The following is an 18,300-nucleotide window of genomic DNA, read 5'->3' as shown; positions in this document are numbered from 1 at the left end:
TAAGGACCCTTTGGCTGGTCAAAGGCAGAGCCGCATGCATGGCCCTGGAGCTCAGTGAGGGGGCAGGCCCCAGACTGGATAGGCAAAGGGTCAGGAACCATGGCTGAGGGTGTGAGGGGTCACACCACCTGACCCTGCTCATCGCAGGGGTCACCGACCAAGAGGCAGCTGGCATCCTCACTGCCAGGTTGGGCCACCAGTCTGGGGAAGCAGGGACAGCCTGAGAGAGGGAAGGAGGACTGTTAGTCCTCTGAGCGATAACCTTGCCCCCCTTATCTGGAGCAGCCTGGCCACAGCCTAAGGCCCACCTACATTGCCGGGCTGCCATGAGTCTTATCCAGTGCCCATGGGCCAGTCCTGCCCCAAGATCAGTTTAAGGCCTGGCGGGGCTGGGACAAGGGAGGAGATATGCAGTGGGCCTGAGGTATCTGAGACGGAGCCTCTGGACCGGAATAGCAGCCCCTAGACTCTGAGCGCCATGGAGGAGCCCATAGCACAGTCCCCTCAGCAGGGCCGCTTGCTGTCCAGAAGGGCCTTCCAGTCGTCCGCCCAGGAGAGCAGCCTGCGGCTGGCGGGCTGCAGTGGCAGGTGCCGGTCGTGGCAGGCTGTGAAGAGTATATGCTCCCAGCTGGGGCTGGGCTTCGCCCCTGCGGGTGGGAAAGCAGCACTGGGTCTAATGCAGGAGCCTGGACAGGCCGCCTGGGGCCCATACCAGAGGGTCTCCTGTCATGCAGCTCATCTCTGACCGCCTGGGGCCCCCGTGTCAGGTCCATGGTGACTGCACTGGCACTCATCTCATGGGGCTCAAGGGGTTAAATGAGGTGTCCCCAACAAGCAGTGGCACAGTGCACAGTGGGACCGGGCAGTGACTATGCCGCTCACTGTCACCACAGTCACTGTCCAAGGCCGAGCCTTGCCGACGCCTGGCCTTCCAGTCTCCATGCCTGGTGACCCTGACACTGGCCAGCGCTGGCTGTTGGCCATGGGCCCTGTGGGGCCCCTCCCCCAAACTTTAGTCCACATGTGCACACTGGCACTGCCCCTTCGGTTACAGCCTGGCCCCCAGGTCCTTCTGCACAGGCCCCTTCCCTGCTTCCCATGGCTGGAGATGGAAGTCGCAGGGGTCTCTGGGACCCTCATGATCACAGTCCCAGCTGGCACTGTACCCTGACTCTCCCTGAGAAACTGTGTGGTTTGGGAGGTCAGGTCTGGGTGCACTGTGATCCTGTCCTGTGGAAATAGGGACTAAGTATAGAGGTGGGCGTGCTTCCCAAACCAGCTCAAAAAGCCATTAGGGGGGAAATACGCTGTTATTTCCCCACTGAGGGGTCCTTTTTCTCTTATAAGATTTAACTCCAACACTGTGAATGGCTACCAGGAGGAAAGAGCCTGCCTGTGTGTGCGGCACACCAGAGTAGAGCCAGGAGATAAAGATGCTGAATGTGACTAAGGTCTGGATGTCTAAATTCAGCCATGCCTGAAGGCCTCCTGCCCCACCTTCTCAGGAAAATAAATTTCCCTCTCTTTTAAAAGAGAGTTTAAGGTTGGTTTGTTGGTTTTTTGGGAGGGGACATCCATAAGCAAAAGGGACAAATAAAGCTCCCAAACCACCTTCACTTTTCTGTTTTATACATTAGGTTCCATTCAAATTGCTTTTAGGAAAAAAGGAGGTTCTTCTGATGAAAATAAACATTTGGAAGCCAGAGTTGCATCTTCATTTAACATGGGAAGGCAAAGCTCCCTGGTGTAACGGGCTCAAGGCCACCCAATGAGTTCTGCCCAGAGCTGGGACGCCAGCTCCCAGACCACACGCTGAAAAGAACCTTGTCTTCCCAACAAGAAAGAGGTTCAGTGCCAGGCTCAAGGCTGGACGCCAGACACAGATGGTGACTAAGCGCAGGCCACTTGGGACAGGCCCAGCCCCATGCACTGTTTGTCTGAGTGGCTCCCAGCCATCCATACCTGCTCCTTACTTGCCCAGGCCTCTTGCCTGTGATGTCCGGCCGGTCGTCTATGAGAAGGTCAGCAGAGACCAAGGTCTTGTGTCTGGTCAGCACCACCTGCTCCAGAAAGTCGGGGCCGAGGTGCTTCTCAACCCAGGCGTACTGCAAAGTGAACAGGCAGAGGGGAGAAGAGAGTGCTGTCGGGACGGTGCACAGGCCGAGAGCTGCGGCATGGCCGGGCTTTCTCCAGGACCAAGGGCCAAGCGAGGGAGACTCACTTACCCTTTGGCAGCAGAGGAAATGGACAGTCAGAACAAAGGTGTGACTTGTCCAAATCACAGTCCCAGCTCCAACCCAGACTCCCCCCCCCCCCAGCTCTAATGCTACACGTGCCTGGTGGCTGCTTCCCTCCCACTGGCTCAACCTGAAAGTGCCTCACACCTGTGCACTAACAGGCTCCAGGAACACAAGAAATGGGGATGGAGATCAAAGGCGCATTGAAACAATTTGTCACTTGACACTTGAGAAAATGCTACCACGAATGGTCTGCAGGACCCCTAATTCAGCCAATCTGCCCATCCTGCCTGGGTGAGCCCTGGAGTGCTTCCCTCAGGATTCTGTGAGATAACAGAGAGCATCTCCGGCAGGTAGCGTGTGTGAGGTGCTAAGGCAGAAAGGGGCAGATGTGCCTGGGGAGCAGACAGAAAGCATTATGCCTCAGGGGATGTGGGGCGTCGGGAGCATAATGTGGGGTGTACCGCTGCCTTTAGAAATAAAGTCTCATGGCCTTGGCTTGGGGGATGGAAAAGCCAAGCATAGCAATTTGGAAATTTTGCATATCTTTGGCCACTTGGCTAGCTTCTTAGTTATGTTAAAGAGCTGTGCTGCCAGGGAGATGGGTGCCACTTTAACCCGTGATGTACCTAGGAGTTTGCAGCGCTGGCTTGAGAAGTGTGGAGGCGATGCGCTCTGTGTCACAGGACCACACCTGCTCCGACTAACGACGGCAGCCAGAGAAAGGCAGATTACCAGGAACAGGCAAATGTGGCCCAGTGTGGGAGGAGCCAGAAACAGGGTAATGAAGGAGGCAGGGGCAAGGATTTAAACTCGGCGCAGCAGCCATTCTCCCTTGGCCGTGCAGGGAATAGTAGTAAGGGAGGAGGCGTGCTGTCTGTAGCGAGGGATTTTTGCCACAGGGTTTGAAAGAGAGCAGTGAGAAGGGAGAAGCTATGTGGAGTGAGGAAGGAGTCCATGTGGCTTGGATTCTGGAGCTGCAAAGGACTTCCTTACAAGATGCTGTCCTGCTGCACCTGGATTTTACCTGGACACTCGGGACTTGGGCCTTTCCTGGACTATTATATGGAGGCTGATGACCACGTACACCAGGTACTGAAGAAGAGAGTTGCTGTGTGAGGATGGCAACTTCAGTACCTTCCAGAGGGACTGGAAAACTTTGCACAGCAGGATTAAGACCAAATAAGAACATGGGAAATTTTTGAAGCTTTTGGCTTAGAGCCTGGTGGGGAGCATGGGAAGTGCTGAGTCTTGTGGGAAAGGGGGGCTCCGAGCTGAGGTGCTCTAAGCTCTCCCAAGGTTGGAATGTTGTAAATAAAGACCTGCTCCTTCCGACTTTAATTGTCGGGTCTTACAACAAGGCACCATATGGACAGGTCTGGTCTACTTGGTAACAAGCAAGGTTGTTGGGCTGCTGCCCTATGGCTGTCCTGCATACTCCCCCTTTCTCTGCGGGGTGTGGTCTTGGTGAGGGGTGCACTCCCACTGTTACAGAAAACAACTCAATCACTTTTGGGTATACGGAGTGGAACTTTATTTTATGCACGCGGACCCAGAGGAGTCAGTCTCCAAATTCTGGGCCCCAATCAGTAGGGAACAATTGTCTATATAGGGCGAGGGGTGGTCTGCCACTTGGACCATTGCTGCTGGCAAGAAAGCAAGAAAGCGGAACTGCTGATAAGAGTTAATACGAGTTTCTTTGTTCTTACTCCTCAGTTACTTGGTTACTTGCTCTCCCTGATCCCGTTGACTCAGCTGCGAGTCCCCTCCTGGGCAGGCCATTAGCCATTACATTCATCCTATTGATTCAGCGGCTAGCGCCCCTCCTGGGCAGGCCACTATACCACCAGAGACTAAAATGGGTCCTGCCTGCTCCCTCCAGAGCCTCCTACCTCCCACCACCTCACTGCAGGGTGCCTGGGCCACCCACTGGATTCTGTGGGGCAGCCAGCATCTTGAGAGAGACTCAAGGGCAAAGACAGGAGCCCCTCCCTGCCAGAGCGTCACTGTCCCAGCCTTCCCCTGTCCTTCCAAGGTCTTAATTTCTGCCTCCAGCCATTTGCCAACAAGCACCTTCAGCAACAGACCCTGTTAGGTGTATGAATTTTAACCAGCATCAGGTTTGAGGTGGTGGAGGGACCAGACGCACTTTTTTTTAGAGCACACCCTTGTTCTGGCGCAGAGACCTCCAGAAGCTGTTAGACAACAAGCAGAGGTGGGGGTTGCCGCCCAACCAACCCCCAAAAAAAAAAACCCGGAAAACTTCTTCGAAAAGGAAACAAAGTTATTAATGCTATTCGGCCTAATGCCACCACTAAAATATCCCGCCGCCGAAACAGGAAGTCGCTAGAGCTTTCACCAGCATGTCTTTCTTTACCTGGCTGCAGATCCACTGCAAGCTTCGTATTTGGACTTTTTTGGGGCCTTTTTTTTTTTTTTTTGTATCAAGCCACAGCACGGGTGGGTGTGGCCCAGACCTCTCAGGGAGGTGCGGGAACCCGCACAAGGCCTCCCTGGGAGCCCATCTCCTCGCGTGTGAAAGGGGGTACAAGGCCACAGCTGCTAGAGATTGCCTCTTTCAGGTTGAAAGGGCACCATGCAAAGCCTCACAACAGCTGTAGAAAGTCTCCTTAATCTGAAGAGTGGGAGGGTTCAGCTGGTGAAGGCAAAGCGGGAACATCAGGTGGTGGGCGGAGCCCCTGCCATGACCTGCCAGTGCAGCAGAGCTCAGGGTGGCCCTGCCTGCTGGTCCAGCTCTAACCCCTGTCATCCCCTCCCTTTCTGTGTCCCCTTCTTTTGATTTCTGTTAGCTTCACACAGACCATTTCCTCTGTCTGGAACACTCCCTGCCACTGTTTCTTTCCCCGTGAGCACACATACCCACGTGTACCCCCTCTGCCCCAGCCCAACAAGTTCCTGATCCTTCCAGTGCTGCACTTCCTCAGCCTTCCCTAATTCACCACACTCTGTCCTTCATAGCAGTGGCTACAGGTGCAGCCATGTGCCTGGGTACTTACTTGTTTCATATCTTTCTGCCCCACTTGACTGTAAATTCCCTGAGGTCAGGGACCCTGTCTCAATGAATACTTGTTGAGTGACCACGCAAACCCAAAACAAACATATGCTAAGAATAAATGTGTCAGTGTTGGCCAGCCCTGCCCAAGGGAGAAGATGCTGATTTTGAAGGCCTCATGGCCTGGATCACAGGGTGGTCCCACACAATCTGGAGACCACCGGGCGCCCTCCTGCCTCTCGACAGCCCAGTTCTGGCTTCCCCAAATATCACTGTAAGTCCACGAGTCTGGCAGAGCCAGGCTTCACAAACTACTTGTGGAGAAGGACCAGTTGTTTTCTTTTTTCAGTTTCCAATTGACCCTGGACCAATAATTCTGCAAGATCTGAAACCCAGTCACCTGATTGGATGCTGCATCCACATCAAACAGCCAGCACAGTTCTGAGCTGCACACACCAGTTCCTGCCTTTCTTTCCTCTGGGCCAGCACTGTCTATAGACCATGAGTGGGCAGCTGTAAACAATGGGGTTTTACTTACTTAGGAAAGTGACACTGGGTTCACATCTTCCAAGGCTCACAGTGGTGAACAGATAAAGAAGCTCAGAGGTTCAGCAAGGGGCAGAGCCCTGATGAACACAGGGTCTGTGCCTGCAGGCCTTCGCCCCACACCCTGCCTCGCAGCTCCTGAACCCCTGAGCTCCCTACCTGTGCCCACCCGGGCCTCAGGTCACCCGCCAGGCTCCCCCCACTCCCCACCGTGGCCACTACCTAGGTACAGGCCAAAACCTAGTGTGGACACTTGGCCTAAAGAGGCAGCGCTGGCTTTTCTTCACTGAGTCTCCTCAGCAAGTGGCCCAGACCGTGATACGATAAAATGGTTAATAATAGTGCTCCTTCAAGGAACTGCTTTGGGGGTTAAATGTGAAGATGTACATGCAAGTCTTGGCATGGCATCTGGCACCTAGGAAGTGCTCAGTCAGGCTGGCAGGACAAAGAAATCTGGCTTTGGCCTCCCCCTCGCCCTTGTGCGGGTGCATTTGCGCTGCAGAGCCTCAGGCAAGTCTTCAAGACACCAAGACTCAGGGTCCTCACAGTGTTGTTGCAGGGTTAAGTTACATAAAATCTATGTAGGATGCATAGAGTAACACCTGGCATATAGTAAGTACTTAGTAAGTGTTATTGTTATAACTAAATTTTAATAGTCCCAAATAGTACATAAAAGCTACTCATACTAATCAGCTTGGCAAAAGCACAGGATGTAAGGTCAAAATACAAAAATCACCTGTATTTCTACACAGTTGGATATTGAAATGACACAACACCATTTACAACAGTACAAAACAGGCTGGCCGTACACTTAGAAATGGTTAAGATGGTACATTTTATGTTATGTGTATTTTGCCACAACCTTTTTTTTTTAATTTTTAATTTTTTAAATTTTTTATTGATTATGCTGTTACAGTTGTTCTATTCCCCCCTTCATTCCCCTCCACCCTACCCCCCCATCCCCACCATTACCCTCCCTTTAGTTTATGACCATGTGTCTCAAGTCCTTTAGATTCTATATTTCCCATGCTAGTCTTGCCCCCCATCTATTTTCTATCTACTGTCTATGCTACTTATTTTCTGTACCTTCTCTCCCCTTCTCCTCCTCCCACTCCCCTGTTGCTAACCCTCCTTGAGATCTTCATTTCTATGTTTCCACTCCTGATCTAGCTGTCCTTTTAGTTTGCTTTTGTTTTAGGTGTGGTTGTTAATAACTGTGAGTTTGCTGTCCTTTCACTGTTCATGTTTCTTTAACTTCTTTTTCTTAGATAAGTCCCTTTAACATTTCATATAATAAGGGCTTGGTGATGATGAACTCCTTGAATTTGATCTTATCTGAGAAGCACCTTATCTGTCCTTCCATTCTAAATGAAAGTTTTGCTGGATAGAGCAATCTTGGTTGTAGGTCTTTGGATTTCATGACTTGGAATACCTCTTTCCAGCCCCTTCTTGCCTGTAAGGTCTCTTTTGAGAAATCAGCTGACAGTCTGATGGGGACTCCTTTGTAGGTGACTGTCCCCTTAGCTCTTGCTGCTTCTAGGATTCTCTCCTTCATTTTAATTTTGGCTAATGTAATTATGATGTGCCTTGGTGTGTTCCTTCTTGGGTCCACCTTCTTTGGGACTCTCTGAGCTTCCTGGATTTCCTGGAAGTCTATTTCCTTTGCCAGATTGGGGAAATTCTCCTTTATTATTTGTTCAAAGAAGTTTTCCACTGGTGGCTGTGCCTTTCCCCCTTCTGGTGCCCCTATAATTCAGATGTTGGAGCGTTTAAAGATGTCCTGGAGGTTCCTAAGACTCTCCTCATTTCTTTGAATTCTTGCTTCCTGACTCTTTTCTGTTTGGCCATTATTTGCTTTCTTCTGGTCCACTCCATTGATTTGAGTCCCAGTTTCCTTTTCATTGCTATTGGTGTCCTGTGCAATTCCATTCATTTCAATTAGTTTCGCCTTCATATATTTGTCTAATTTGTCGGCTATAATCAACCAGTTCTGTGAGGATCCTGATGACCAGTGTTTTAAACTGTGCGTCTGAGAGTTTTGCTATTTCTTTGTCACTTAGATCTATGGGCTCTGGGGCTTTGAGATATTCTTGCGACATTTTTGGTCTGTTCTGGCCCTTTAAGTGTGAGAAGCGGTGCCTTGGACTCCCAGGTCGCTGGGTTGTGATGCTGTATGTGGGGGCGTGGTCAGAGCAGGGAAATGGCGGTGCCCTCTACTGCCGCTTGCCACGGGGACCCACTGGGCCCGGTCCAACCGCCCACTCCCTCACCTGTCTGCTCGCGCACAAATGGGCGACCACAGTCAACACGCAGCACCGCTTCCCCCGCTGTTTCCCCCGTGGTCGCTCGCCTGGTGGCTCGCTCGGTCGCTCACTAGGTCCAACCCTGCACCTGGATTCCACGCACCTGGATTCCGCGCCTGAGTCTGACTGAGTCCTCCTGTGCAACCCCTCACCAGCCGCTGGTTTCGCCCCTTACCAGTCAGGCTGAAGAATTTGTTGTTAACGGACTTCCGAAAAGTTCAATTTTCCGTGTTCTGGCTGTGTTTTCTATTGCTAATATTTAGTTGTCTCTAAACTTGGTTGTGTGAGAAGGCACGGCACATCCACCTATACCTCCATCTTGGCGGAAGTCCCACAACCTTTAAAAGTTAAAAAAATAAAGAATTAAAAATATGCCCTGGCTGGTGTAGCTCAGTGGATTGAATGTGAGCCTGTGAACCAGAGGGTCACCAGTTTGAGTCCTAGTTGGGGCACGTGCCTAGGTTGCAGGCCGGATCCCCACTGTGGGGCACATGAGATGCAACCACACAGATGTTTCTCTCCCTCTCTTTCTCCTTCTCTTCCCCTCTTTCTAAAAATAAATAAATAAAATATAAAAAAATAACCTCTATGCAAAAAAATGAAATGAAGATAAAATTGAACAAAATATGTGAAAGACCTGTATACTAAAAGCTACATATCACTGCTGAGAGAAATGTTATAAGACCTAAATAAGTGAAAATGTATAAATGTTCATGGGTCAGAAGATTCAGCACTGTCAGCTCCACAGTTATGATGCAATCCCAGTTAAATTCCAGCCAGGCTTTTTGTAGAGATTGACAAGCTGATTCTACAATTTATATAGAAATACCAAGGACCTAGAATAGCCCAAACAATTTTTAAGTGAAGAATAAAGCTGGGAGAGCTCAAAAGAATTACAATAAAAACAGCCCTGGCTGCTGCATGCCTGGTCCCTGGTAGGGGGCGCGCGAGGAACAACCACGCATTGACGTTTCTCCCTTTTTAAAAAAATAGAGGAAAAAAAAAAGGTGGGTGTTGGGGATGAAAACAGCCCTGGCTGGTGTGGCTCAGTGGATTGAGCGCTGACCTACAGACCAAAGGGTTGCCGATTGGATTCCCAGTCAGGACACATGCCTGGGTTGCAGGCCAGGTCCCCACTAGGGGGTGTGTGAAAGGCAATCAAACATTAATGTTTCTCTCATCTTTCTCCCTCCCTTCCCCTCTCTATAAGTCTTTAAAAACATTAAAATAAAATTAAAACTACATTTAAAAAGACTTACTATCAAATACAGTAACCAAGAGAGTGTGGTATTCACACAAGGATGACTGCTAAGAAACAGACACTTAGGTGCCAAGGTAATTCAACAGCAGAAGGTAACTTCCAGCAAAGGAACAGCTGGACATCCATAGGGAAAAACACTCCTCAAAAACCTCTGTCACTAAAGATTGACTCAAATAGGATAATTACCTAAATATAAAACGAAAACTATAAACTCTGCTCTTCAAAAAACGGGTAAGAAAATGAAAAGACAAGCCACAGACTAAGTATTTGCAAAATACATTATCTGATAAAGACCTTGTATCTAGAATATATAAAGACCTGTCTCACTACCTCTCTCACTATTAAGAAAATAAACAAGCCAATGAAGAATTAGTCCAAAAATGTGAACATTTCATCAAAGGAGGTATAAAGAGGGCAAATAAGCAAACACATGATGTTCAACCTCATCGGCCCTTAGGAAAAAGCAAATGCAAATGAAAACCATGATCAGATACCCCCAGCCCCTAGTGGAACAGCAGACATGGAAATGACTGACAACACCAAGTGACAACAGGAACATGGAGCGATGAGACAGTTTGCACCTTGCTGGTGGAAAGGCAAGATGGAATCGCCATTCATTAAAACAGTTTGACAGTTGCTCCTCACCATGCAAGTTAAATACATACCTGCCACACAGCCCAGCCATCCCACTCTGGAATTTACCCTGTTAGATAAATGCTATGTCTACCCAAAGATGTGGACATAAGTCTTTCTGAGAACTGTATTCACAAAAGCCCCAAACTGGCAACAGCCCAAATGCCCATAAACTGGCCGATGGATAAACTGTGGTAGAGCCATAAAGTAAAATGCTAGTCAGCAATAAAAAGGAATAGACTGCTGATCACGCAACAAGTGGGGTAAATCTTGAAAGGTTCCTGCTCCGTGAATGTCAGAGGCGAGGCTGTGTACCGTGTGACTCCACCTACCTGGCATTCTGGGAAAGGCAAGGACTGCAGGAACAGAGAGCGAGTCACCCAAACCAACACCACCCAGCTAGGGGGCTGGGGAGGGGAGGCACTGGCAGCAAAGGGAGTGCTTTTTCTAAAGATAGACTATTTTAATTTTATTAACATGTACTGGGGTGACATTAGTTATAAGATTATGTAAGTTTCAAGGGTCATATGCTAACAGTATGTTTAGTTTTAGGAGGAACTGCCAAACTGTCTTCCAAAGTGGCTGTACCACCAGCAATGAGCCAGGGGTCCTGCTGCTCCACCTGCTTGCCAGCACTGGGTGCTGCAGTGCCCTGGGCTCAGGCCATTCCAGTCACTGCCGGTGGCATCTTGTTGTTTTATTCTGCATTTCCCTAATGACACATGCTGTTGAACATCCTCTCACAGGATTACTTGCCATCTGTGCATCTTCTAGAGTCCGGTGTCTGTTCTTGTCTTTGGTCCATTTTTTAAATCAGATTGTCCATTTTCTTACTGTTGTGTTTCAAGAACTCTTTCTATATCTTGGATAACAGTACTCTTACTAGTTACATCTTTTGCAAATATGTTCTCCCAATCCATGACTTGTCTTCTTACTCTCCTGACAATGTCTTTTGCAGAACAAAACTTTTTAAACAAGTACATCTTATGAATTATTTTGTATTTTTTAATTACAGTTGATATTCAATGTTATTTTATACTAGTGTTAGATGTACAACATAGAAGTAAGACATAATTTACAAAGTGACCCCCCAGTAACTCTAGTACCTACCTGGCACTATACATAGTTATTACAATATTATTGATTATATTCCCTATGCTGTACTTTACACCCCGGTGATACATTATTTCTTTCATGAATTGTGCCTTTGGTATTATCTCTAAAAAGTTATTCCCATACCTAAGGTCATCTAGGTTTTCTCCTATGTGACCTTCTAGGAGTTTTATAGGGTTTTTAAAAAAGATTTTATTTATTTTTAGAGAGAGAGGAAGGGGGGAAGAAAGGAAGGGAGAGAACATCAGTGTGTGGTTGCCTCTTGCTCGCCCCCTACTGGGGACCTGGCCTGCAACCCAGACATGTGCCCTGATCAGGAATTGAACCAGTGACCCTTGGGTCTGCAGGTTGGCACGCAGTCCACTGAGCCACACTACACAGGGCAAGTTTTATAGTTTTGACTTTTGCATTTAGGTCTATGATCAATTTCGAGTTGATTTCTGTAAAAGGTGTAAGATATATATGGTCTTTGTATAGATTTTTTTAATGTGGATATACAGTTGTCCCACCAACATTTGTTAAAAAGGTTATGTTCACTTCATTGTTTTACCTTTGATCCTTGTCAATGATCAGCTGACTATATTTATGTGGGTCTTCATCTGGGCTCTCTGTTCTGTTCCACTAACCTATTTATTCTGTCACCAATGCTACATAGTATTAATTTATTATAGTTTTATAGTAGGTCTTGAAGTCAGGTTGCATTAGTCTTCCAACTTTGTTCTCATTCAACATTGTGCTGGCTATTCTAGGTTTTCTGCCTTTCCACACAAACTTTAAAATCCATTTGTTGATATTCACAAAATAACTCACTGGGATTCTGATTGCATTGAACTGAATCTATAGATCAGGTTTGGAAGAACTGACATTTTCACAATATTGTCTTCCTATCCGTGAACATGAAACACCTATCTGTTTAATTATTTAATTAAATTATCCATTTAACTATTCATCTCTCCATTTAATTATTATTTGAATTCCTTCATCAGGGTCTTGTAGTTTTCCTCATATAGATCTTCTATGTATTTTGTTAGATTTACATATGAGTATTATGTTTTGGGGGTGCTAATATAAATGGTATTGTTTTTAATCTCAAATCCACTTGTTCATTGCTGGTATATAGGAAAGCAATTGATGTTTATATATTAAGCTTGTATCCTGAAGCCTTGCTATAATCATCTATTAATTCCAACAGATTTTTCTTACTATTCTCAAAGATTTCTATATAGATGGTCATGTCATGTGCAAACAAAGATAGTTTTATTTCTTCTTTCACAATCTGTATATTTCTTATTTCCTTTTCTTGTCTTATTTTGTTAGCCAGGACTTTCAGTACAGTGGTGGAAAGGAGTGGGGAGAGGGGACATCCCTGCCTTGTTGCTAATCTTAGCAGGAAAACTTCTAGTTTCTCACCATCAAGTATAATGTTAGCTGTATGTTGTTTGTAGATATTCATCAGATTGAGAAAGTTTTTTAAAATCATGATGGGTACTGGATTTTACTAAATGCCTTTCTGCGTATATTGATATGACCATGTGATTTTCTACCTTTGGCCTGTTGATGTAGTAGATTACATTAATTGATGTTCAAATGTTCCTTTTGCTAATATTTTCTTGAGGATTTTTACATCTATGTTCATGACATATGAGAAGTATTCCTTCTATGTCTGTCTTCTGGAAGACATTGTAAAAAATTGTTATAATTTCATTCTTAAACATTTTGTAGAATTCACAAGTAAATCCATCTGTTGCTTTCTGTTTTGGAAAGTTATTTATTATTGGTTTAATTTCTTTTTTTAAAATATATTTTATTGATTATGCCATTACCATTGCTCTATTTCCCCCCTTCATTCCCCTCCACCCTGCACATCCCTCCCCCACCATTCCTCCCCTTTAGTTTATGTTCATGTGTCACAAGTTCTTTAGATTCTATATGTCCCATACTATTCTTGCCCTCCCCCCTATCTATTTTCTACCTACCATCTATGCTACTTATTTTCTGTACCTTCTCCTTCTCCCACTCCCCTGTTGCTAACCCTCCATGTGATCTTCATTTCTATGATTCTGCTCCTGATCTAGCTGTCCTCTTAGTTTGCTTTTGTTTTAGGTGTGGTTCTTAATAACTGTGAGTTTGCTGTCCTTTCACTGTTCATCTTTTTTATCTTCTTTTTCTGAGGTAAGTTCTTGTAATATTTCATAAAATAAGGGCTTGGTGATGATGAATTCCTCGAATTTGATCTTGTCTGAGAAGCACTTTATCTGCCCTTCCATTCTGAATGAAAGCTTTGCTGGAGAGAGCAATCTTGGATGTAGGTCTCTGGATTTCATGACTTGAATACTTCTTTCCAGCCCCTTCTTGCCTGTAACGTCTCTTTGGAGAGATCAGCTGACAGTCTGATGGGGACTCCTTTGTAGGTGACTGTCCCCTTAGCTCTTGCTGCTTCTAGAGTTCTCTCCTTCATTTTAATCTTGGCTAATGTAATGATGACGTGCCTTGGTGTGTTCCTTCTTGGGTCCACCTTCTTTGGGACTCTCTGAGCTTCCTGGATTTCCTGGAAGTCTATTTCCTTTGCCAGATTGGGGAAGTTCTCCTTTATTATTTGTTCAAATAAGTTTTCCACTTGTGGCTGTTTTTCTTCCCCTTCTGGTACCCCTATAATTCAGATGCTGGAACGTTTAAAGATGTCCTGGAGGTTCCCAAGCCTCTCCTCATTTTTTTGAATTCTTGTTTCTTCATCCTTTTGTTTGGTCATTTTTTTCTTCCTTCTGGTCCACTCCTTTGATCTGAGTCCCAGTTTCCTTTCCATCACTATTGGTTTCCTGTGCATTTCCCATCCTTTCAATTAGTTTAGCCTTCATTTGTTCCTCTAATTTGTGACTAAAATGAACCAGTTCTGTGAGCATCCTGATCACCAGTGTTTTGAACTGTGCATCTGATAGGTTGGCTATTTCTTGGTTGCTTAGAGTTATTGGCTCTGGGGTTCTGAGTTGTTCTTGAGCCATGTTTTGATCTGTTCGTGTCTGTTACGTATGAGGAGTGGAGCCTTAGGTGTTCACCAGGGCGGGGCCACCCAGGTTCCTGGGCTGTGATGTTGTATGTGGGGGCAGGTCAGAGAGGGGCCACCCAGGTCACTGGTTTGTGACACTGTATGTGGAGGCAGGGTCAGAGAGGGACAATAGTGGTCCCCTCTGCTGCTTCCTGCCGCTGGGGCCTGCGCGGTCCATCTCACTGCTCGCTCCTTCACCAGTTATCTGTGCGCGACTGTGTGACTGCAGTCAGCCCTCAGTGGTCTGCCTGCCATTCCACACCTGGGATCTGCCCACGGCTGCCTGCGCACTTGGGTCACGCACCCAGGTCAGTCCAGTGGATCTTTCCTGCCCGATCCCGTTCTGCTGCTGGCTGTGCCCCTTTTACCGGTTTGACTGAAGGGTTCGTTTTTGTCAGACTTCCGTACAGTTCAATTTTTTGTGGTTTGGCTGCGTTTTTGTTGCTAAAACTTTGTTGTCTTTAAACTTGGCTGTGGGAGAAGGCGCAGTGTTTCCACCTACACCTACATCTTGGCGGAAGTTGGTTTAATTTCTTTAATAGATACAAATGCTCGTCGAGTTACCATGGGGTTATATCCAAATAAACCAATTATAAGTTGAAAATACTGTAAGTCAAAAATGCATTTTAGCCCTGGTCAATGTAGCTCAGCTGGTTAGAACAATGTCCCAGAGAACAAAAGGTCATGGGTTTGATTCCTAGTCACAGTATAGGTTGTGGGTTCAGTCCCCAGTCAGGGTGCTTATTAGAAGCAACAGATCAATGTTTCTGTCACATAGATGTTTCTCTCCCCCTGTCTTTCCCTCCCTACCCCTCTCTCTTTTAAAAAAAAGCACTTTAATATTACACTGTAGAACAGTGGATTTTTCACTTTTGTGATTGTGTGGCTAACTGGGAGCTGTGGCCCACTGCTACAACCCAGCATTACTAGAGAGCTTCATGCCACATATTGACCCAAATTCAAAGTATAGTACTCACTAAATATGTACTGCTTTACTACAGTACAATTAAAAAAAGGTAAGTCAAACCATTGTAAGTCAGGACCCTATGGATAGGCTGATTCATATTGTCTATATTCTTGTGTGAGTTTAGCTCATTGTGTCTTTCAAGGAATTGGTTCATTTTTATCCAGGTTATCAAATTTGTGGGCATAGAGTTGTTCATAGTATTCCTTTATAATTATTAATATTTTAATCCCCACAGGATATAGTGATGTTCCTTCTTTTATTTCTAATATTAGTAATTTGTGTCTTGTTTTCCCCTAGTGAGTCTAGCTAGAGGCTCCCTGATTTTATTGCTCTTTTCAAAGAACCAGCTTTTGCTTTTGTTGTTTTTCCTCTACTGATTTCTTGTTCCAATTTCATTGATTTTTGCTGTAATTGTCATTATTCTTTTCTTCTAGTTACATTGGGTTTAATTTGTTCTTTTTCTAGTTTCCTCAGGTGGATGCTTAGATCATTGATTTTAGATCTTTCTCCTTTTTTAAAAGATTTTATTTATTTATCTTTAGAGGGGAAGGGAAGGAGAGAGGGAGAGAAATATCAATGTATGGTTGCCTCTCATGTGTCCCCTGATGGGAACTGGACTGCAACCCAGGCATGTGCCCTGACTGGGAGTTGAACAGCAATCCTATGGTTCGCAGGCCCGTGTTCAATCCATTGAGCTACACCAGCCAGGGCGATCTTTCTTCTTTTTTAACATACACATTCAATGCTACAAACTGCCCTCTAGGCACTACTTTTGCTACATCCCACACATGTTGATAAATTGTATTTTCATTTTTCTTTACTTCTATTTAAAATTTTTAGTTGCAATCCTTCTTTGACCTGTGTGTTATTTAGAAGTGTGGTGTCTAATCACCAAGTGTTCTTAGATTTTCCTTAATTTGTTAAGGTGTGTATTACGGCCCAGATTGTGGTCGGTCTTGGTGAACATCCCATGCGAGTTTGTGTATTACACTGTTTTCAACTACAGTAGTCTTCAGATGTCAGCTATGTCCAGGTGGTGTTGTGGAGTTCTGCTATGTCCTTATTTTTCAAGTCTGGCTGTTTCTGACAGAGGGGTGTTGAAGTCAACAACTGTAATGGTGGATTCATCTATTTCTCTTTGCAGTTCTAAAAGTTTTTGCCTCACATATTTTTATGTTCTATTGTTAGGCACATACATGTTAAAGATTGTGCCCTGGCTGATGTGGCTCAGTGAACTGAGTGCCAGCCTGAGAACCTAAGAGTTACTGGTTCTTTTCCCAGTCAGGGCACATGCTTGGGTTGCAGGCCAGGTCCCCAGTTGGGGGCTCGTGAGAGGCAATCACACATTGATGTTTCTCTCCCTCTCTTCCTCCCTTACCCTTTTTAAAAGTAAATATATAAAATCTTTTTAAAAGTTAAAAATTAAAAAAAATATTGTTATGTCTTCTTGGATAATTGACCCATCTCTCACTATATAATATAATGCCCTTCTTTATCCCCGATTATTTTTCTTGGTCTGAAGTCTGTCCTGCCTGAAATTAATGTAGCTACTTCCACTTTCTTTTGACTAGTGTTACCTGGAATATCTTTCTACATCCTTTTCTTTACTTTCAATATGTATGTGTCTCTATATTTAACATGTGCTTATTATAAACAACATGTATTTGGACCTTGTTATTTTCTTATTCACACCAACAACCTTTATCTTTTAGTTGGTGTGTCTAGACCATTGACATGTAAAGTGGTTATTGACAGAGTTGGATTACTATCTGCTGTCTTTGTTACCATTTCTATTTCTTGCCCTTGTTATCTGTTCCTATTTTTATCTTCCACTCTTTTTCTACTTTTTGTGGTTTTAATTGAGCATTTTATACAATTCTACTTTCTAGCCTTTCTTAGTCACCAAGAAGCATAGAGTTTTGATTTTTTTTAAAAAAAAAACCTCTTTCTGGTGGTTGCCCTGGAGTTGCAATATACATTTACAATTAATTCAAGTCCACTTTCAAATAACAGAATACTGCTTTGCAAGTAGTGCAAATACCTTATAATAACAAAGTATTCCTACTATCTCCCTCCCATCCCTTGTATCATTGAGATTACTAATTTCACTTATACAGAAGTTATAATTGTTACTAATATTATTCTGACAACGTTAAAAATTTTAAAAAAGGTTTTATTTTACCTTCACTTATTTCTTCTATAATGTGCTTCCATTCTTAACATAGATTTGATTTTTCTGGCTTATATCATTTTCCTTCTCTCTGAAGAACTTCTTTTAACATTTCTTTCAAGACAGGTCTACTGGCAACAAATTCCCTCAATTTCTGTTTGTCTGAGAAAGTCTTTCTCCTTCTCTTTTAAACATAATTTCACAGGGTACAGAATTGTAGGTAGTGTGTTTTTACTTTCAACATTTTAAATATTTTACTCTACTTTCTTTCTTTAAAGATTTATTTATTTTTAGAGAGATGGGAAGGGAAGGAGAAAGAGAGGGAGAGAAACATTAATGTGTGGTTGCCCCTCATGTACCCCCAGTTGGGGACCTGGCCTGCTACCCAGGCATGTGTCCTGCCTGGGAATTGAACCGGTGACCCTTTGGTTTGCAGGCCTGTGCTCAGTCCACTGAGCTACACCAGCCAGGGTTACTCTACTTTTTTCTTGCTTGCACAGTTTCTCAGAAGTCAGGTGTAATTTTATGTTTGTTATAGGTAAGGTGGTTTTCCCCCCTCTGGCTTGTTTCAAGATTTTTTCTTTACCTTTGATATTCTACAGTTTGAATACGATATGCTGAGGTGTAGGGTTTTGGCAAGGTCGCATTCATTCTACTGGTGTTCTCTGCACTTCCTGGATCTGTGGTTTGGTGTCTCACAATAATTTTGGGGAAATCCTCAGTCATTACTGCATCAGGAATTTCCTCTGTTTCTCTTTTCCCCTTTCTCCTTTTGGTATTTATATTGCATACATGTGATACCTTTTGTAGCTGTCCCATATTCTTTGATATTTTGTCCCATTTTTTTGTTTTCCAGTCATCTTTCCTTTTGGCTTTTCAGTTTTGGAAGTTTTTACTGACATATCCTCAAGTTCAGAGATTCTTTCCTCAACTGTGTCGATCTACTTATGAGCTCATCAAAGGCATTCTTCCTTTGAGAGGAACACTTCCTAGTGTTTGGGAGCTCTAGCATTT

General features: G+C 45.0%; 1 protein-coding gene across 1 annotated transcript in view; it reads right to left on the bottom strand.

Moving 5' to 3' along the window:
• Positions 1–504: 504 nt before the first annotated feature.
• Positions 505–18,300, bottom strand: part of NT5M (5',3'-nucleotidase, mitochondrial) — a 55,935-nt gene continuing 38,139 nt past the window's right edge. The window contains exons 7-8 of the mRNA XM_053665695.1: positions 1,991–2,105; positions 505–647 (exon numbers count right to left, since the gene is read on the bottom strand). Coding sequence (XP_053521670.1) covers positions 505–647; positions 1,991–2,105 — 258 coding nt within the window. The remainder of the gene's footprint in view (positions 648–1,990; positions 2,106–18,300) is intronic.

The sequence above is a fragment of the Artibeus jamaicensis genome, unplaced genomic scaffold, assembly GCF_021234435.1.
Source record: "Artibeus jamaicensis isolate MK-2021 breed Jamaican fruit bat unplaced genomic scaffold, CSHL_Jam_final contig_419, whole genome shotgun sequence".
In the NCBI taxonomy this organism is placed as follows: Eukaryota; Metazoa; Chordata; class Mammalia; order Chiroptera; family Phyllostomidae; genus Artibeus; species Artibeus jamaicensis.
The sequence above is the reverse complement of the archived record's forward strand: the minus strand, read 5'-3'. Positions and strand labels throughout refer to the sequence as shown.